Source organism: Triturus cristatus, chromosome 10, assembly GCF_964204655.1.
Source record: "Triturus cristatus chromosome 10, aTriCri1.1, whole genome shotgun sequence".
In the NCBI taxonomy this organism is placed as follows: domain Eukaryota; kingdom Metazoa; phylum Chordata; class Amphibia; order Caudata; family Salamandridae; genus Triturus; species Triturus cristatus.
In genome coordinates this window covers 893,145,460-893,165,300 of record NC_140593.1, presented here as the reverse complement: position 1 = coordinate 893,165,300, position 19,841 = coordinate 893,145,460, and the positions used below count along the sequence as shown (strand labels likewise).

General features: G+C 46.3%; 1 protein-coding gene across 3 annotated transcripts in view; it reads left to right on the top strand.

The window, feature by feature from the left end:
- The window catches only part of SCAP (SREBF chaperone), a 654,188-nt gene that overhangs the window by 381,361 nt on the left and 252,986 nt on the right, over positions 1–19,841 (top strand). For all 3 annotated transcript variants that reach the window (XM_085628619.1, XM_085628621.1, XM_085628620.1), the window contains exon 11: positions 1,784–1,882. In XM_085628619.1, coding sequence (XP_085484745.1) covers positions 1,784–1,882 — 99 coding nt within the window. The remainder of the gene's footprint in view (positions 1–1,783; positions 1,883–19,841) is intronic.

Here is a 19,841-nt window from a genome sequence, read left to right as displayed (position 1 = left end):
CTGCACATGAGTGTACTGCAGTATGTGCTACAAACAGATGCATACAAGATAAGTAACATTTTCTGTTCATAGCATTTGTTACTGTAGGTAGACATGCTCTGCATACACTGTAAAGCAGGACCCTTTCCTAAGCTATGGCTAGCGTATGGATGAAGCAGATGTCTGAAATAAGGTCCTTTGGACCATCTAGCCAACCATTGCATGCGGTCTAGCTAGGATATACCCACAGTAATGCTTGTGTAGCTTCTCTACATATTTCAGCTAGGGGAGGTGTAGAGGGTAAGCTCTATATTAAGTTAACATGCATGGCAGGACCTGTACTTTAAAGAAATATGATGTGGTTGTACTAAAAGGTGACATTTGGCTAATAACTACAGGGGTCTGAATCCAGGAATCAGTTGCTCCCCTAAATAGGAGAGGAGCAACTAATAAAGAAAGGAACAACTAACATGGAGAAGGCTGGCAGAAATAACTTACAGGGATCAGAAGTTACCAAGAAAGAAGATATCTCATTGGGAAAGGGTGTTTAGGGTGAGTGGTGTACTGATGTCTAAGCGGAGGGTTTTGTGGAGTGGAGGCCGATACCTGGAGATGTTGGGAAGTGGTTATCAGAAAGAGATGATGGTTGTCATATCGAGTTGTGTTGTATTTATCGGAATTATATGAAGCTGTCACACTGATACCAAGATAATTCAACTGTGACTGCCTAATTCAGTTCAGGTCTTCCTTCTGGAGGCCACTGGCCGGGGGAAGATTTACAATCTAAAAGTAGGGACTAATGGACGGTAATATACGAAGGAACTTTCTTTTCCTATTTTCTTCCCTTTTGCTTTCTTTGGGTTAGAAAAGAAGCAGTATCAGTTCTAAGCTGACTTTGGTTGATTGTTTTTATGGCTTTGTGATTCTCCAAAACAGCGATGTTTCTTAGAGTTATCAGTTTTCCGCTATTTTGTCTTTGCAACAATCTATATTCCTAAATATACAGTAAAAATAACATGAACATTATCCGGGACTAATTGAGACACAGGAGAGGTTTAAAGGAGAGCTCTCAATTGTTGTAATGCCCCACCGTGTTCATGCGATAATAGAGAAATTTGAAGGCCCCTCATTGTGTAGATGGGAGCAATAGTAACTGAGTATGCTAACAAAGTAAAGCTGGAAACCAATTTATAGAGTCTGTTTGTTAGAGTAGACTTAATAGCTTGATATTTAATTTTGATGTCAATATTTTGGTACTTCGGAGTGGAACTTTTAGCATCCACACTTAAAATTTGATAGCTGTCTGGTGTCCAATTATTTTCATATCTAATTGCAAACTGTGAAACTCAAAGCGCCTGATTCAGAAAGAGGCTGCTTTTAGGAACACCTCTTTGCCACCCCTTCCAACTTGCAAGGATTATCAAAGTATGCGCTACTAGCCTCAATGGTAGCTGCCAAATGCTATGCACATTTTTGTATTTTCAGTTGATGCTAAGTCTTTTCAGAGGTGACAGCACTGGCTTTGTAATGCAAAGTAGCTTTTTGCATTAAACCCAGTCTTCTGTTTCCTTCCATACACTACCTTCCAGTTATCAGTGTTTTTCACAAATCCTAGACATATTGTTTACATTTTAAAGCAGTTTAACTATATTTCATTGTAATGTTATATCAACCATGTATTCCCTGTTTGCTGTTAACTGCCATTACACTACTGCTTTTGCCATTTGGCCCTGTCAAACATTAGCCAGTGTGCCCTGCTCTGTCATCTTTTTGCCTTTGACACTGCCTCTGTTCTCTGTTGCAGGAGTTCTGCCTCTTTGCTGTGGTCGGGCTTGTATCGGACTTCTTCCTGCAAATGCTCTTTTTCACAACTGTATTGTCCATAGACATCCGGAGGATGGAGGTAAGTGGTACAAGAGTTGACGGTCATGCCCCCCTTCTCATGCTGGAGTGAACTTCAACATATGTGGGTCGTTTAGTTGGTTGTATGTGCACATGCAACTCATTCTTCGATTGGTTTTGTAGAACATGCTTTTTTTCCCACCCTCTTTTATTTCCGCCAATGGATCTTCTTTGGATTTACATGCTTTTGAATTATTCTTAGTTTAGATTCTGGAAGTCTTCAATATATTTAACATAGCAATATTAACAGCATACTTTTAATACATGAGACTTTCTAGACCATCTTATTCATTATTTAGGTATCTGAATGTTGTTAGGCTTAATCTTCTCAATGTATACTCCTCGAACGTTTTCTCTCCTATGCACAGTTAGAAAGTCCTCTAAGGACTTTTCTTCTGAAGATTTTCTACTCTTCCTAGCAAATAATGTTCAAGAAAAACGTTATCCATAGTTTTTATGGATGAAACTAAGCTGCTCTATGTCGCCAAGCTCTGCACCATGACTGGTCGAAGTGAGAATGAAGATCCCTGGCCCGGTCCCGCATCTGATCCTTGATGCGGTTAAAGCTTTTGGTTAAGTCGAAGAAGAAACATAAAAAAATCCAGATAAGAAACAGACCCATTCCACCACTTTATAACTCTAGAGAGAGTGCAAGAGTGTCAATGTGGCTCTCTGTCTCACTACTGATGTCCTTCAGAGTGGATTCCATCCCTGGTCCCAACTCACCCTTACTTCAGTTGTGTCAGCCACATCGCAGCAAAAAGATGCCTTCAAAGAGGGTATACTGTAGAACTTCGGTTCTTTACTGACTCCTCTAGTACGCCTAAGTGCCCCAAGGAACTGCAGGGGCCTCCATTTGGACTTTCACTGGCAGGCCTGACCTTGGTGCCGCCTGTGCCACTTTGTTCCACATCTGGTCCTGCACTGACTTAGGTGCCCACTTTGGCTCTGGCGTCACCAGCTGCAATGTCCCCCATTTGCATCAACATTGACGGCAAATGTACAGATTATAGTGCTGTTCAGCTCCGAATGAATCCGTCACAACCTTGACAGAAGTCATGCCTGGTGCCATCCAGCATGCAAAATCTGTCCCTCTGACACTTTAGCCTTATTTTATGGAAGTACCCAGACTTTACATAACCTTTTTGGCACAATTTCAGAGAACAGCAACTTTGAGTACGGGGACAGCTATCTCCCCAGTATTGTGACAAAAACTGGTACAAGGAGCTACATGATTCCAGTAGACTTGTCATTTTGCCTGATTCTGTTCACCTGTTTCCTCTCCGGTTCTGCTACAGAAGAAAGTGCTTCTTTCCATATTGGGTTGCGAAGGGAAGGTGAAGTGCTAGACCTGTATCTAGCAGCCATGGAAGTCAAAACTAATGTTCTAACCAAAGAATTGCAACCTAGTAAGGCTCCCACTGAGCCACTGTTGCCCTTGAATGAGGTGCTTGCTGACATACTTTTGGGCACTTGGACCAAGCTCTTTTTGGACTGCCTGTCAGTCAACAAGTTGCACGTCGCCATCACCTTCCACCTATCTACCCTGCCTCCCTAACACAGCATCATGCCTCTCTAGCGCAAAGAGCTGGGTGGTCAAAGCTTCCACCATCAAGTTCAACCCAAATACTTTCTTTACCACTCCACTAGATCATTAATTAAGGTGAATCAAGACTTTTGACAAAAATGATATTATTCACCTCCATGAGCATTGCTCAAAGATTGGTCAATGCCAGCTGCCTCATTGGCCTGTTATGCCCATACCCTTTGGGATACAGTGGTTCAAGTTTTACCAGATGTTCCGGACGACCTGAAATATTTGCAGTACACTCAGGACTGGACACGACTGATTGCTCTGAACCTGTTGTGAGAACCAGTGTGGCTGTCCCTCGCTCTGGGTAAGCACAGGCATCTTTAATGGACATGCCCTTCAAATGGTGCCTGTGTGGGGATAAAGTGGCCTCATCTTTAGAGTGCTTTAAAGAGAGCAGAGTCACAGCGTGTTCCGTGGGCCTGTCTGTTACCACAGGGCAATTCCACCAGCCATTTAGACGTCTTTATAGAGGTTTTTCTGTCCATCAATGCCAGACTTCTCCTTCAGCCCACCAGGCCTTTCAGCGCTTTCATGGTCAAGCCCTCGGTTCCAAGAGCCAATGAGGTCAGCACGGGGCGATGTGCAGCTCAGGCCCCCCTGCCCCTCCAGTGGCTGCATCCACAAAACCTCTTTAGTGTGTACTTGCTGCCACACTGCCACCCTGTCGAAGGCAGAATCTAGTTTTGCTCCAGGGGTGGGAGGTCATCACAACAAACAAGTGGGTCTTTCAAATTGTCCGCCAGGGCTACGCCCTCCCCCTTTTTACTACCGTACTGCACCGTCTACCACCGTCAGGACCGTTGACACTGGGTCATCTGTCCATCTTACAGCAGCAAGTGCAAGCCCTTTTGGTCAAAGTGGCCATAGAGATGGTTCCTGCCATGGAAGTAGCAATTGTCTGTAACTCCTGCTACATCCTTGTTCTGAAGAAGGGAACGAAGCCTTCATCCTAATTTAGATCCCCGCCCTCTCATAGCCTTCCTCTAGAAGGACGATTTCAAGATGCTATTACTAGCCTGGTCCTGTCTGCCCTGGACCACGGAGACTAGATGGTGGTATTGGACCTGCAGGATGCTTAGTTTCTTATCCCCATCCTGCAGGCCCACAGGCACTACCCGCAGTTCATAGTGGGTCAAGAAAATTTTCAGTTCACACTGCTCCCTTTGGGCTCACCAGTGCCCCTTGGGTTTTCACGAAAGTGATGGCGGTGGTCGCAGCACAACTACTGAGGTAGAGTGTACTAGTCTTCCACTACATTGACGACTGGCTGCTGAAGGGGATTTCGCCCCAGGCAGTCGTCAACCACCTCTGGACGATGGCGAACCTCCTAACAGTCCAGCCCAAACTGCCAGGCCAGGTCCTCTCTGGACCTGAAACAATCATCCTGGGACAGTTTCTGGGGATCACCCCTTCTCAGACAGGCTAGCTTGAAACCAGTGGCACAGCGAGCAAGGGACCCACGTCAGGCCATCAATTTTTTGTTTTGTTTTGCATTTGTCGGCCTAAGTGGGAATGGTATGCCCAGACATGGGTCCCATGCTCACCATGCAAATGGAGTCAAGCTAGCCTGGCTGTTGAGGGATGATACCCCGAAACTGGTCCCAGGATGCTTGTTTCCAGACAGTTCGGACTGGGAACACTGTTCCCATGGGAAGCAGGGTATTGTATTGTTTGGAGTATTTATAAAGCGCACTGTGACCAAAGATGGTATTCTGGCGCTAGTTGTAACCACTATGTTAGAAAGAACAACTGATGGAGATCTGAAAAAGCAGGTTATCAATGAGGAAACAGCCAAGTGTTCAGTGATTTCCTGAATTTTAATAAGTCAGAGTGAGCTCTTAATGGAGCTGGTAATTTATTCCATTTCCGAGCTGAATTGACGGTAAAAGGACGTCCTCCTTGTCTGACTTTTTGAAATCTGAGTTCTTGGACATACATGCCTGTGGTTGATCGAAGGTTTCTGCCAGGAGTATGATTTTTAGTTTAGCTTGTAAGGGTTTTGGTCCTTTATTGTGTAGTGCCTTATGAACAATACGGAGATTTAAACTTCTCTGCTTGATGCGCAGCCAGTGGAGATCTTTCAAAGCCTTTGTGGCAGATGAGTGTCGAGGTCGAGTCAATGTTAACTTAGCTGTGATTATCTGGATGCGATCTAGCTTCTTTAACAAATAGCTAGGGGCTCCTAATAACAGGGCATTGCTCAAAACTGATTTGCATATGGCTGGGTTCAAACTGGAATGGCATGGAGTGCAAAAAAAACTGATGGATTTAGGCCCAGATCTCTGTACTGCGGGTGAATGTTTTACATTGTTCAGCATTAGTACATCAGTTGTTCTTTAGGTCTCGGCTAGCGTGGGCTGCGCACATGCGCAGTCTCGCTGGCGAGATTTAATGTTTTTAGGTATATTCTGTAAAGGGCTTTAAGCCCCGCCCCTTTTTTCCATTGGCTGACGTCACCGTTTATGCTACACGGTGGCCAGCCATTGGAAAAGAGCTTGTTGTGACATTTTCCTTCTGCTTTTTGAGCATGAAGATAAGAAACCTTTTACTTCAGAAGGAAAGCAGGCGAGGCCGTTCAAGTGGGACGGGCAAAAAAGCCAAAAGTCAACGTCATGGCGAGCGCTTGTTTTAAACCTGTTGTAGTAAGTCCCGTGAGTGACGCGTCAGAGGTCCCTGTGATCAGAGCTCTTGTGATCAGAGGGTTTGGTGTTGATTTATTCTCGTCTCCTTCTCAAATAATCATACAATGTCCCATGCAACCGAGGGGCTTGCTATTTAAAAACCCCACTAGTAAAGCAGTGAATGTTTTATAATATGAACATGTTTATTGCAAACGTGCGGCAGCCAAGTTTAGACACCTGCATTTGATTTGATTTAATTTTGTGGCATCTGCTTGCATTACACAAAGAGAAGCAACGAAAGCCCCGCCTGTTGCGTTTGTCAATGCTTGATACGTTTGTTATTTTAAGGGCGCACCACTGAGTGAGAGCTGTAGGGGCACATGAGCTGTGTGCCCCCCCCTCTCTCTCCCTCACACTGGACAGAGCGCACGTCTATGAGGCTGGCAGGACCAGCGCTGTCTGCTCCTGCTTCTTGGCGCTACATTTGCAGTTTTCTATAGCGCGACCTCGACCCGAGGGTATCGGAGCGCTTTACATGAGCACCAGTTGTGTTACACAAGGACACATTCATCTTTGCTCGGCAGGGGGGAATAGGTGATTTGGCCAGAATCACAGGATGTTTAGAGTCATTGCCGAGACTCGAACCTACCTGATCCTCTGCTCCAAAGTTGTCCGCTCTGGGTGTTAGGCCACATCCTCCCCAGGTGCCTGTGCGGCTGAACTCTGCTGCCACGAGGCGCTCTCTTGCACCAGGATGTAGAAACCACTGCAGACCAGGCGTTAACCAAGCGATGGGGGCAAGAACAGGGGCTGTGGGCATGAGAGCACTTTCCGGCGCCCCTGCCACTGCCCACCCTTGAAGAATAGAGTGAGTGCTCCCTACCCCCCTGGTGACGGTCCCTGGTGATGGAGTGCAGAGGTCAGGGCTGCAGAGCGCCTCCTGCTGGGACACGTTACAAACTGGACAGAGCGCAAGTCTATGAGGCTGGCAAGACAAGCTCTGTCTGCTCCTGCTTCTTGGCGCTACATTTGCAGTTTTCTATAGCGCGACCTCGACACGAGGGTATCGGAGCGCTTCACATGAGCACCAGTTGTGTTACACGAGGACACATTCATCTTTGATCGGCGGGGGGGGGGGGGGAATAGGTGATTTGGCCAGAATCACAGGATGTTTAGAGTAATTGCCGAGACTCGAACCTACCCGATCCTCCACGCAGAAGTTGTCCGCTCTGGGTGTTAGGCCACATCCTCCCCAGGTGCCTGTGCGGCTGAACACTGCTGCCACGAGGCGCTCTCTTGCACCAGGATGTAGAAACCACTGCAGAACAGGCAGTCTGTTGATAGATGCTGAGAAGGGAGATAGAGATGGTGAGGTGGTCTGGTCTGGAGCATGTGTGGTTTGCGTTAGATTGCTGGTGCTGTTGAGAAGACTAGGTCATAGTTGTGGCGTTTGAAGCGTGTTGGTTGAGCGATGTGTTGTATCGTGTTGAGTGTGTCGATGAGGTAGGTGAGGGTGTCTCTTGTGTTTTTTGAGCTTTGGTTTTCTGGGAAGGTGAAGTTACCCAAGAGGGTGGTGTGGGTGTGTCTGAAAGATGAGGTGGTGAGACCCCCCGAGAATTCATCAATTATGATCTTATACGCCCAAGGAGGCTTTGGCGTTGAGCGTTACTTGCATAAGGTGCAGGACCAAGATGATTTACGGATGATAGCGAAGCCTCCTCCCTTCTTTTGTGCACAGTCCACACGACGGCTGCTGTAGCCTGTGTGGAGATGGTTCGTAGGATGTGTGATGATGTGGGTGTGCGCCATGTTTTTGTGGTGAGGAGGGTGTCAAGCTTGTCATAGCTGATGTGATCTGCGACGTCTGGTGCATGGAGTATGCTGAGTGAGCGTTAATGAGCATGAGTTGAAATGTGTGTTCTGTAGTTAAAGAGGTGTGTGCAGTAGTTAGTGGGGCCTGTACAAGGTTGTGTATGTGTAGCGCCAATGCTATGCGAGGCATTTGGGCATCAAATACTGTTTTTAGGTCGAGCCTGGGCAGTACATGCGCTGCTCTGCGAGGCATGCTGTATTCAGGTATGGACTTGAAGCTCCACCCACTCTCTGCCCATATTTTTCATTTGCTTGTGTCATTGTCCACAATCTGCCTTTCTTAAGTATGTGTGAAGTGCTAACACAGTGTGAGCCTTTGTTTTCCCTGCTGCATTTGCATCAGGTGTGAGGCTCCTGACTGCTCCCAACCAAGAGACAAAAGGAGGCCTACACACTTACCTATATACATGCATACATATATATGCATATATATAAAGATATATATGTATACATATGTCAATATATATATGCATATATCTTTCCACATATATATGCGCATACATATATATATAGATGCTGCCAGCACTTGGTTCTGTGTGCCCTCAGCTAGAAATGCCTTGCCCAGAATACTGGCGACCTTTGGTGACTGGGCACCGTGGATGCCGAAGCAAAAGCGGTGAGGTTTTGTTGAGGCATAACATATTTACATCGACCGGTCTCCTCCGACCCCGTTGGGTGTGTCCTTCACACAGTAATAATTGGTGCTGCTGATTTATTGCGACATTTAATACATTTTCCTACAATACAAACTTGTGAAGATGAAATGACTATTTTCGCTACGGGAAAATAAACACAAGTTGCATTTTCAATCTAAACTGGAACACAGTTGGTATGTACGGAATCGGGTATTTGCATGGCCGTTCAAGAGGATTGTGGGCCTTGCAGTCCTGTCTATTGGAGCAATGATTACCCGGATGCTGGCATTTATGTTGGACATACACACATGTGAGTAATTGTAGCTCCGTGGTGATAACACCGACACTAGCATCGAGTTATTTTCTTGTGTTTTTTTAATTTAACAAGCTCTCGAGTGTTACGTCTGAATTTTGTCTCTGTTTCTTTTAGGAAATTATGTTTTCATTTAGGCAATAATGTCTCTTTCCGTATGTGCAAAAAGTACCGCAGCACGTTTCAATTCTTTTATTGTATTTCCATTTTATGGCAACCTGGAGGGCAGAATATTGTAGAGAGCTTTTGGCGCCGTAGCGTGCAATATACAAATACCTTGGCTTGTCATTTTTACATGTCTTTACTCAGGACATTCGATAAATTGTTTCTGTGCATTTACCAACAGGTCCAATATGCTCAGATTTTTGGTGATAATATGTTTAATGAGCACTATGCAGATATTTAAGCTTTATCAAGTATATTAATGGGAATTTAAACCATGTATTAGGATGAAACATAACACTATTGCTGCAATTTTGCGGTGTGTTGCAACAGCTAAAGTCCATTTTCTATGTATATGCCTTGATGGTGTTGGCTACTTAAACTCAAATTTTGTATGGCGCCAATTAGATTGATAAAGGCTGCTGTGCAGCCAAAACGCGTATCTCTCCTACTGCGAGGGTCGAGGGAGACCTGGAAAATAAATAAGCCTTATTACTTACCTTGAGGACGTTCTTCTTCTTTGTTGGAGTAGGATGTTCGTCTGGATATATAGATATATATGTATACATATGTAAATATATATATGCATATAGCTTTCCACATATATTATGCACATATATACATAGATGTATACACTAAATAACAAACATTGCAAATGCAACAGGTCTCACATTTGTGAAAGTTGAAGCAATTTTATTAAAGATATCACTATATATACATATATCCATCCCAATATCACTAAAATATGCTTTTATACATGTATAGATCTGTATATGTATGCACACTATGCTATTATATACCTATATACATATGTAGACCAACATGTATATGCACATATATGCACATACAATACATCTGCATATCTAAATAACGAAACCTCTAAATGCATGCATAAATATGCATATTATGTACATTGAAAACTGCTAACACAATAATAAAAACACTTCTAAAAAGAAACACCATTTGCTAAAAGTAAAATGCTCTAACTTGGACAAAGACGAGACCTGCTGCATTTTTAATGCTTGTTTTGTATTTGTTGCCGTAAGTGGGAAGGTTATGCCAGGAGGTGGGTCCCATACTCACCATGCCACTGAAGTCAAGCTAGCCTGGCTGATGATTGGTGATGCCCCATAACTGGTCCCAGGATGCCTGTTTGCACTCCAGAGAACACCTGGCCTGGCGATTCAGGCTGTACTATTACCATGGGTAGCAGGGTCAAGACTGATTTCCATATAGCTGGGTCAGAACTGGAACTGCATTGTGTGTGTAAAAAAAAAAAAAAAAGATGGATTTAGGCCCAGAACTCTGTACTGGAGGTGAATGTTTGACATTGTTCAGCATTGCGTCTACCAATTGTTCTTTTTTGGACGCACTGGTGAAAAAGCAGCCTTCAAAGGGCATATGGGCGCATTCTGCCAGGACCATAGCTGCTGCCACTATGCTAGCACACTGAGTGTCTGTCCTGGACGTCTGTCATATTGTCACATGAGCTTCGATGCACACAGTCACAAAGCACTACTTGGGACGCGCCAGTATTTGGAAGCCAACTTACCTGCTATAACTGCCAGATCGTCGCCGTGAGGGAAACGGCTAGAGGAGGTTGAAGCAGCTCTCACCTGCAATCCCGAGCCGCCGTGAGGGGAACGGCCAGAAAACTACTTTTCCCAGCAGCCACCACCTGGCGCTTGCCTCTGTTGTCATCTGGCAGCGCCGGGGGGGTTTAAAACACCCACAGGTGCCCCGCAGCGCGGGACGCGCCAGTATTTGGAAGCCAACTTACCTCCTATAACTTCCAGATCAGCGCCGTGAGGGAAACGGCTAGAGGAGGCTGAAGCAGCTCTCACCTGCAATCCCGAGCCGCCGTGAGGGGAGCGGCCAGAAAACTACTTTTCCCAGCAGCCACCACCTGGCGCTTGCCTCTGTTGTCATCTGGCAGCGCCGGGGGGGTTTAAATCACCCACAGGTGCCCCGCAGCGCGGGACGCGCGCGGGCAAAGCCCGCGCCAACGGCGGGCCCGTCCTTGCCCGTCATCGCCAGAAAGAGCCAGGGCTGGGCTACCCCCCTAACCCATGAGTTCCGATGCTGATACATAGATTCGTGATAAAGGTACTGTGACCACCCCTGCTGCATGTACGTGGAAGTGTTTATCTATTGACTAAGACTTATGGACTGGCTGCTGATATTGTCGCTTAGCCAATGAGGTTTACTACTATTATACACGGATCCATATAACGTTCACCCACTTATCCACAACGTCAGTACTGATAATAGGGTGATATTAGGTGGAAAAGCCGCTTGACAGATTGGGGTGACTGCTGAAATAGTGCGGAGGATGCTTGTGTAGGTCCCACAGTCTTAGGAGTTTCGCCGTCGCCTCACCTGAATCTACCTGAAATTGGGACTCTTAAACGTCCATCTACTTTCTGTTAAGAGGCCGCTTAGCCGGCGTGCTGGAGCTAAATCCTGGGCTAAGGGTGGGTCTATTTTAAACATTTGTTTGCGTCCTGGTGTCAGGGGTTGTGTGTATTATTATTGCTAATAGCATTCTGTGTTTTGTATTCTTCAATTGATTAACCACCTAACATTTGATTATGGCAGCTAGTCGTGAAATAACTGGGAGAGACTCTAATATTGGAGTTCTTGGGACTTTAGATAATTTTATTATAAGAGCTACTTCGGTTTTGGATAAAGAGATTATTCTAGCGGAACGCCGTGTGTCTCTTGAACTGGAGCACACAAAACGTTCTTCACTGGGGAGATTGGCTAGAGTTCCTTCCCCGGTTCAATCTTCACCTGTTGCCCAAATTCAGTCTCATTCGGCTGAATTAGTTCTGTCTCTATCTGATCAAACTGATCACCCAGAAACTGCGGGATTACCACAGAGTACTGTCTCAAATTCTGTGACATCACGGGCATCTACGAGATCTACTCCGCATTTGTTACCAATTAAATCTGTGTCCTCCCCACTAGGTGCTCACGTAGGTAAACGCAAATGGGGTGGAGGCTTATTGAGACAGACAAACGCTAAAGTTGGTAAATTAAATAATGGTACAAAAAAAGGGAAAGGGAAGTATAGTGACCCTCCAGATCCTCCTACAAATAGTCCCTCCTCGGGTTTGGTACAGATACCCCCACACAACGAAAAAGGGGATGTTTTATCCCAAAATTTGGGTGTTAGATTTTGGGAAGAAATGGGAAATTTGGTTTCTTCAATTGTCGCTCCATTAAATGAGCGTTTAATGTGTATTGAAGAAAAACTCTGAGCTATTGATACGAGGGTGGGCTTGTATGGCGACGCGGTGAATAAACTACTTGACAGTAAAGTCTGCCTAGAGGGGCATGTTGCTTTTCAGTCCTACAGGACTTTTTGATCTGAGCCAGTTCACATGCCCACCACCTTGGGTGGTACTGCTGTGGTATCCATTCACAAGGTGAGTGTAGGAACCTGGGGTCACCAGGCCCTATAGGCGGTAACGTGGCGCGAGCCGGTCGGGCAACCAGAGGGCTATGTGTTAAGCAACCATACACCACACGCTTCTCATGGGCTAGGGACACACACAATAAGGGACGCCACACCGTTGAAATTATGCAAATACTTCAAGTTTATACAAGTAGGGCTGGTTAGATGCAGTTCAAGAGATAACAGTGTCATGCATGAGTTGTAATACAGACATTGAGCATACACAGGCCATACATGAGGGATGAATGCAGTTCCTAATCTAGACATGCGGTTCATGGATATGGCTAGGCACAGGTGATTCTAGCGCTGCGCGCGTTAAGCAAGGTTTCTCTGAACGGGGCATCTAGCACAGAACAATACTCGTGATGGGTGACACTGGATATTTCAACACGGAGCCTGTAGAACGAAGCGCTCCTTATAATCAGTGACACGTAACCCTTTGAAGTAGAGCATGTAAACTAAGCGCTACTCGTAGTCAATGACAGGTACTACGATCAAGCAGAGCACATGACGCAACGCGTAATCACGGGCATGTAATACTTTCAGACAAAGCATATGAAACAATGCGCTCTCGTAATCACGGGCATGTAATATTTTCAGACAAAGCATATGAAGCAATGTGCTTCTCGTAATCACGGGCCTGTAATACTTTCAGACAAAGCATATGAACCAATGCGCTCTCGTAATCACGGGCATGTAATACGGTCAGGCCAAACATCTAAAGCAACACGTTCATAGTCACTGGCTCCTGGGACGTGGAAACGGAGCAGGGGGAACAAGGCACCGCTCACAATCCAGGCTAGTCAGTTTCTTTAGAGTGAAGCTTTCAGCGGGGAGCGCCACCAGACTCGAGGAGCAAGTCTCTGGGTGCCGGTGCAGTTCGTGAGGCACCGCGCTCAGTTACGCTGAAGTGGGCACACAGAAAGGATCCCTCGGCGGGGTCTCTCCGTCGCGCAGGCAAGGGGGGGGAACTCCCACGGAGGGGACAACCCGGGCCGGGTGCGGTGAGGTTCCCAGACCAGCAGGGGGCGCACCAAGGGGAATCCCGGCCTCCGGGCTTACCTCCGTCTCGGCGTCAGCAGGCGTCCGCCCTCACGACGATGGGGGAACTCGGCTCCGATCTTGCGCTTCTCCTCACACGGCTGCGACGGCAGCGGCGGGGCCCCGGGCTTCTCCTGGGCCTCGCGATACAGCAGGGCACTTCTCCAGGCTGCGGCGGTGAGTGCGCTGGCTTCGTCGTCGCAGGGGGGGGGGGGGCTCAAATTAAGGATGGGGTAAAGTGCTCAGCGGAGCACGCTGCCGGGGGTCCCAGACCAGGGCAGGGAGCGCGGGGGTCACAGCGCTGGTACCTGGTCGATCCCCGGTGCTTAGCAATCGGTTTAGTAATTAGTTCAGTAGGTTAGCTTGGACACGCAGTCTCAGCTCTGGCATTCAAGGCTTACAGCTCGCTCTTGTCATGCAGTCTCAGTTCTTGAAGTTAGGTTTCAGTTCTCAGTTGACAGATGAAGTCTTTTGGCGCAGATGTATCTGGCGCCCTTAAGGGGTTCTGTTACTGGGGGTGGGGATGGAGAGGGCGACTAGATCCTTCCTAGTCAGGCTGGCAGAGAGTCTCTGGGTCCTCCTACTACTGGGCAAGATCAGTGGGATTCACAGGGCACCTCACTCACTTAAGAGGCAGTACCTAAATCCTGTCACTCTCAGAGGCATAAGTCCCTGGCTAGGCCCTACCGCCTACACTCCTGGTGGATTCTTCCAGCTCTGCTTCACCCCAATGGCCAACTCACCACAAAAGTTTCCCTCCCACTCTTAAGTAGCCCTAGGTCAGGTGACCTCTAGCCAAGGTGGCAAAAGTAAAACCCCACCTCCCTTCTAGAAGGTTCTAGCATCTTCCAGGAGCTTCCCCACTCTACCTATGGGACAAAAAGGCGGGCTGGTGTCGCAACATTGTTGTGGGTCCCAGCCAGCTCCTGGCAGCTAGGGTGCTACTATGAAAAACGACCACCCTGCAGTAGCAGGGGTCTGTGGCAGCCATCTTGGGAGAAGGGAGCACCTGCACCTTAACACTGCAAAAACGAAAAAAATCAGGGAAAAAGGGCCAAGTCCAACAGTGAGCAATCTCCTGTAGGAAGTATTCATCAGAAGAACAAGTCACTAACCTTCGATAACCATCTTTCTGGTGGATACTCTATTTCACCATATCTAACCATCTCTCTCATCTACCCGATCTGTGAACTGGACTCTTTTCTATTTAAAAAGGTTCCAATTTACAGATCTGCACACTGATCATACCAGTTCTCTAATGGGCTCTGTGTTTGAGGGAGTAGACTACCTAGGAAGCAACGGATGTCAGCATGCATGGGTGGCGTTTATATGTCGCTTTGCACATCTCCTCTGGATCAAAACAAAGTGGTTGCAAATTCTCCCGACACATCTACCAGCACACACAGGTCCCGCTGAAAAGTTTCCGGATCCAGTCGGATGTACGGCGACTATTTACAAGGTGAGTGCTCTGTGGTTAGATAGAGTGTCTACCGAAAGTCATTACAGAAGGTAAGTAGCTTGTAATTTTAGGCCTTTCAAAACCTGTGATCTCAAAAATCTGTTTGTAGCATTTGTTTCCATAGAGACACACGGTTTGTTTACTCCTGCCATCTTTGCTAGTGGTTTTTCTTTAAAGAAGTTTTGGTCTCAGGGGAACTTGTGATATCTTGTGACTCACCCTTCAGCCAGGACAAAGACTCAGACTGTTTTTTTCACTATCAAAATGTGGACGTTCTAGCTTGAGCTTCTAGATTGTCGACAAATCCGTTACAGACCTAGCAGGGAAAAACTACAGCGTTGACTACTGCTTTGCTTCGGCTCCGAACACCTACGTAGCGGTTTTGCCTTGGGAGTCAGGTCGTTTTAATAATGTCTGTAAAAAGAGGGTTATATTGAGAAAATGCTCATCTATTTATGTCAAAAGTGTATTAGTAAATAACCCATGGTACGATCACCTTTGGGTCTGTAACATCTGCCTGTCCCCGGACCACAAGGAGTCAACCTGCTCAGCCTTCGATGTTTTAGAAAATAAAAAGACTATCCAGTATTGCCGAGAATGCTGTTGAGCCCATCATAAAATGCAACCTGGAGACACATCTGACTTCTGGGACCTTTTCAGCGCTGAGGACATCGAGGGCACGTAACTTTAAAGAGCTAAGTTATCAAGTATCATGCTTGTACAGGAGGAGCAAAGCCCCAAGGCCCTGTCTTCTGACTAATCAGAGGCCGAGGAGGAGGATCTCGGCACAGCATGGGGCCAAGCTGTGCCTTGTATCGAGCAACTGGTGCTCGATTCAGTTCATGATGTTTGTTAGATATGTGAGCATGGGTGGAGAGAGGAAAGTCGACAGGGGAATGTGGAAATCAGCAACCCTTCATTTTCAGCAGTCTACTGGAGCTACAGACCATTGGTTTGCACCTGAAGGCTTTTCTGCTGTCCATCAAGAGAAAGGCAAGTACAGGTTCTCACAGACAGCACTACCACTGTGTGGCACGGAACAGGCAGGTTGGAGTGGGGACCTGGGGCCTGTGCTACAAGGCTTTGCATCTGTGGAGGTGACTGGAGAAACTGAATGTCTTTCTGGTTGCAAACCAGCTGGCGGGCTCCTTGAATATCGGACTAGACAGACTGAGGAGATGTCACATGTCTGATAAGGAGTGGTGTCTGCATCCCAAAGTGGCACTGGGCTTATTTGATCAGTAGAGAGAAACTTGGATCTATTTGCCACTGTCGAACATGCAGTGTCCACAGTTTTGTGAGCTGGTGTTTACACAAGAGCTTTCTTTAGGAGATTTATTTCTGGCTGGAATAAATAGAGGTACTTTTGTACACCTTCTCCCGCTATCTCTCCAGCCCAGAGTTATGAAGGAGATCAAATACAGCCAGTCTCAAGTCATCATGATTGTCCTAGATTGGGCCAGGAGACTGTGGCACCCAGAACTCCTGAGCATGAGCATCTGCCCTCCGATTAGACTATCACTTTAAGAGTACCTCCCATTTCCACAGCAGAGCAAAATCCTCCATCTGAACATTCGTAACATATATCTTAATGCCTGGCGATTGAGTGGGGGCAATTGACTAAATTTGATTTGCCATCTTGAGTGGTGGATTACATCCTTGCTGCCAGTTGCACTCTATGCTGGGCCAAGTTTGTAACCTGATGTGGTACATGAGACATCAGCACCTTCTATGCAAAGCTATCAGATGTTCTTATGTTTGTTTTGTCTTTGGCCCAGCAGCGGTCACTGTAGAAGGTAGGTGCATCGTGGGCAACTCTGGACCAGTCATGGAAAGATGCAATGGATTTGCATCGGGATGAGATATGTTTGGTGCGCATAATTAATATGCATTTTTTCAGTTGTGAATTCCTGTAGACCCCTCAAATCTGTTCCAACTAACTGAACCATTGTCTGTCTCTATGGTCCTCTATGGTCCTGCCCATTTATCCCTCAGGGCGTGAATTTTCAGGCTGAGGGGGCTCCTACAACCCTTTATACAGTAGTGTAATTGTGCGTTTGCCAGTACTGTAATTGTAACGTTGGTGATATGGTGGGTTCTGCATGCTCAGGGCCCCATAGGGTGCCATAGCGGGATTGCAGAGGAAGAGGTTAATTCCAGTGTGAAGGTGATGGCTCAGAAAAAAAGTGTGAGCACTCCCTCGTGAAGGGCAGCTTAGGGCACCATATGTCTTACAGGTCTTGTGGGTTAACCAGTCTGCAAAGAAGCATGCAGTCCGGGCCGCCTGAGTGCCATGTAGTGTGTGTGTGAAGGGGGAGGGGGGTTTTAGACCTGTTTATACTAGTGTAATGTACACAGTTGAAGTCCCCAGCCCATTTGCTTGGTGTGTTGGTTACGTATCATTGCATGGATTAGGATGTCTAGGAATTGTTATTGACCATTTTTAGGTGCGTACAGCACTACAATGGTTTATCGTCTAACCTCCCCTCCACCACCATACGCCATCCCTCTGGGTCAGCCTTTTTGCACCTGATCATTAATGGCACTGTAGTTACCTTCCATGGCAGTGCTTTCTGCGTCACTTGGCTCTGAAAACAGTCTTTCTCATTGCGATTATATCAGATTGTTGCATAAGCAAACTGAAGGCACTTTCAGTGCAATCGTTGTACACTACCTTTTCCTAGACAAATTGGTGTGACTGACTCCAGCGACCTTCTTACCCAAAATTGTGACTCTTCCACTTTGGGCTGTCTATCATCCTGCCAGCATTCTTTGCTCCCCCAGATCCTTTGAGAGAGGAGAGGATCCATTTGCTGGACCCCCAAAAAGCCTTTGCGTTTTCACATTCAACATACCAAGGCCATTGAGTGGACATTCAACTTTTTTGGGGGAATTTCTGAAACAAGAAAAGGGAAGGCTGTACAGACCAATTATCTACGAGGTTCATAGTTTTCTACATCAAGTTCTGCCACGCCATGGTCAAGAAGCAGCCGCCGGAAGGTCGGAGGGCCATTCTACAAGAGTCAAGGCCTCTGCAACTGCTTTGGCATGAGGAGTGCCTGTCCATGATACCTGCCAAACTGGAATGAGCCTCTGAACACGTTTATAAAGCACTACTGATTTGACGGCCAGGTCCGACATGAAAGATATTTTGCCTTCTCACTTCTACAAGACCTTTTGGTTTGAGTCCACTCTACAGACCCTTCACTTTTCTGAGGTACTGCTTTAGTATGTATTCTAAAGTGAGAAGTCCGCGGCTAAGAGTATCCATCAGAACAACTCGTTGTTTGCCTTCAGTAACTCCTGGTGGATGCGCTTTCTGACCATAGATTCCTCACTGACCTTCCACCTCCCCGCTCTGTTGAGTGGCTTCTCTTTAACATCTAAGAAGGTCGCAAGTTGAAGCTCAGCACACTTTTCACCAACAAAATGTTGCTCAGTTTCTGATGGTGTGGAAAGGGAAAAGATAAGAAACTGATGTCTGTCCATCGAATCTGGAATCAGGCTTGTTATACAGCTTATTGTAATATACAGATATCACCCTATTTACTTTGTCTTCCGTATTCACTATATGTCCCTAGGATGCGCATAGTGCCATCATGGGACCATTCACTCTCTTTCTATGGACTACCCAACAGTGCCAGCGCAAACTCATAGTTTGTACATGCGCTTGAGAGAGCACTGCAGTGAAAGATGGAGCTCTAATTTAGGAACTTCAGCTCTGTCTGTTACTGGCAGTGGGCCAAACATTGTTTGAAGATTGTGGCATAAATCCCCCAGAAGACAGGTGCAGTAAGTGACTGCAACATCTTTGGGCGATGCTTGGATGTTCAATGAGATAATCTTATCCAACTTCCAAGGGTTTCTTGAGGTTAACCTTGCACACAGTTTGCACATCCATATTACAGAAAGGTCATAGCAAGCATCTGCAGTCTTTTTTTCCTCACTTAAGGCTCCCATTTTTACTCAACTAGGTGACTACTTTTACCTCTCATGATAATGTCCTTTCATCACAGGTTTTGAAGGCTCTGCATCGTATCACTGTCCACATCCTGACTCCAGGGCACGACACCGTGTTTGGTCCTATTGTCGACTTCAGAGCTCTCACACCTTCCATTTTTCCTGACCCTAGATTGTGGCCTTGAGACTATCTCCAAATGTGCAGGTAATCCACAGAACTTGTGGGATAATTGCGGGTCCAATTCACTCTGAAGAGGAATGCAAAACATAGAAGATTCTGGCATCAAAATCTCCACAAATTTAATCTATCCTTGTACCTGAGATGGAGATGACTTTTGTCACTAACCCATATACTGATTACAAAACCAATAATGATCCGAGGCAAAGCAACTTCTCCTGATTTTTCCTTCAACTGCAAAATGGACTCATATAAGTTTAAAATGTTTTGAGTAATCATGCTGTTCGATAGAACATATCCTACTCTACCATGAGGAATTTAAAGCATGTGAATCTGAAAAGAGGCATCTGTGCTGCAGAACAGTTATGGGTAAGCGCCTGTATCTTCCCAAACATAAATTCTTTCTCTGATTGCTCAGGCTTGAATATTCTCTCTTAGCGGAGAGCACCCAGTAGCTAACTCTCTCAGACTCTTATTCTTTACATATTATCCAAGTCTGGAATAATGCTGATGGCATGACATCTTCCAGTAGAATTAATCTTAGAATGATGCGCATGCTCGTACATATTTACTAGAGGTAAGTAACTTCCTGTGGTACATCATGGGATCCTTCTTGGATATACATGCTTTCTCAGCTTCCCTAGAAGGCAGGTACCTTGGTGGCA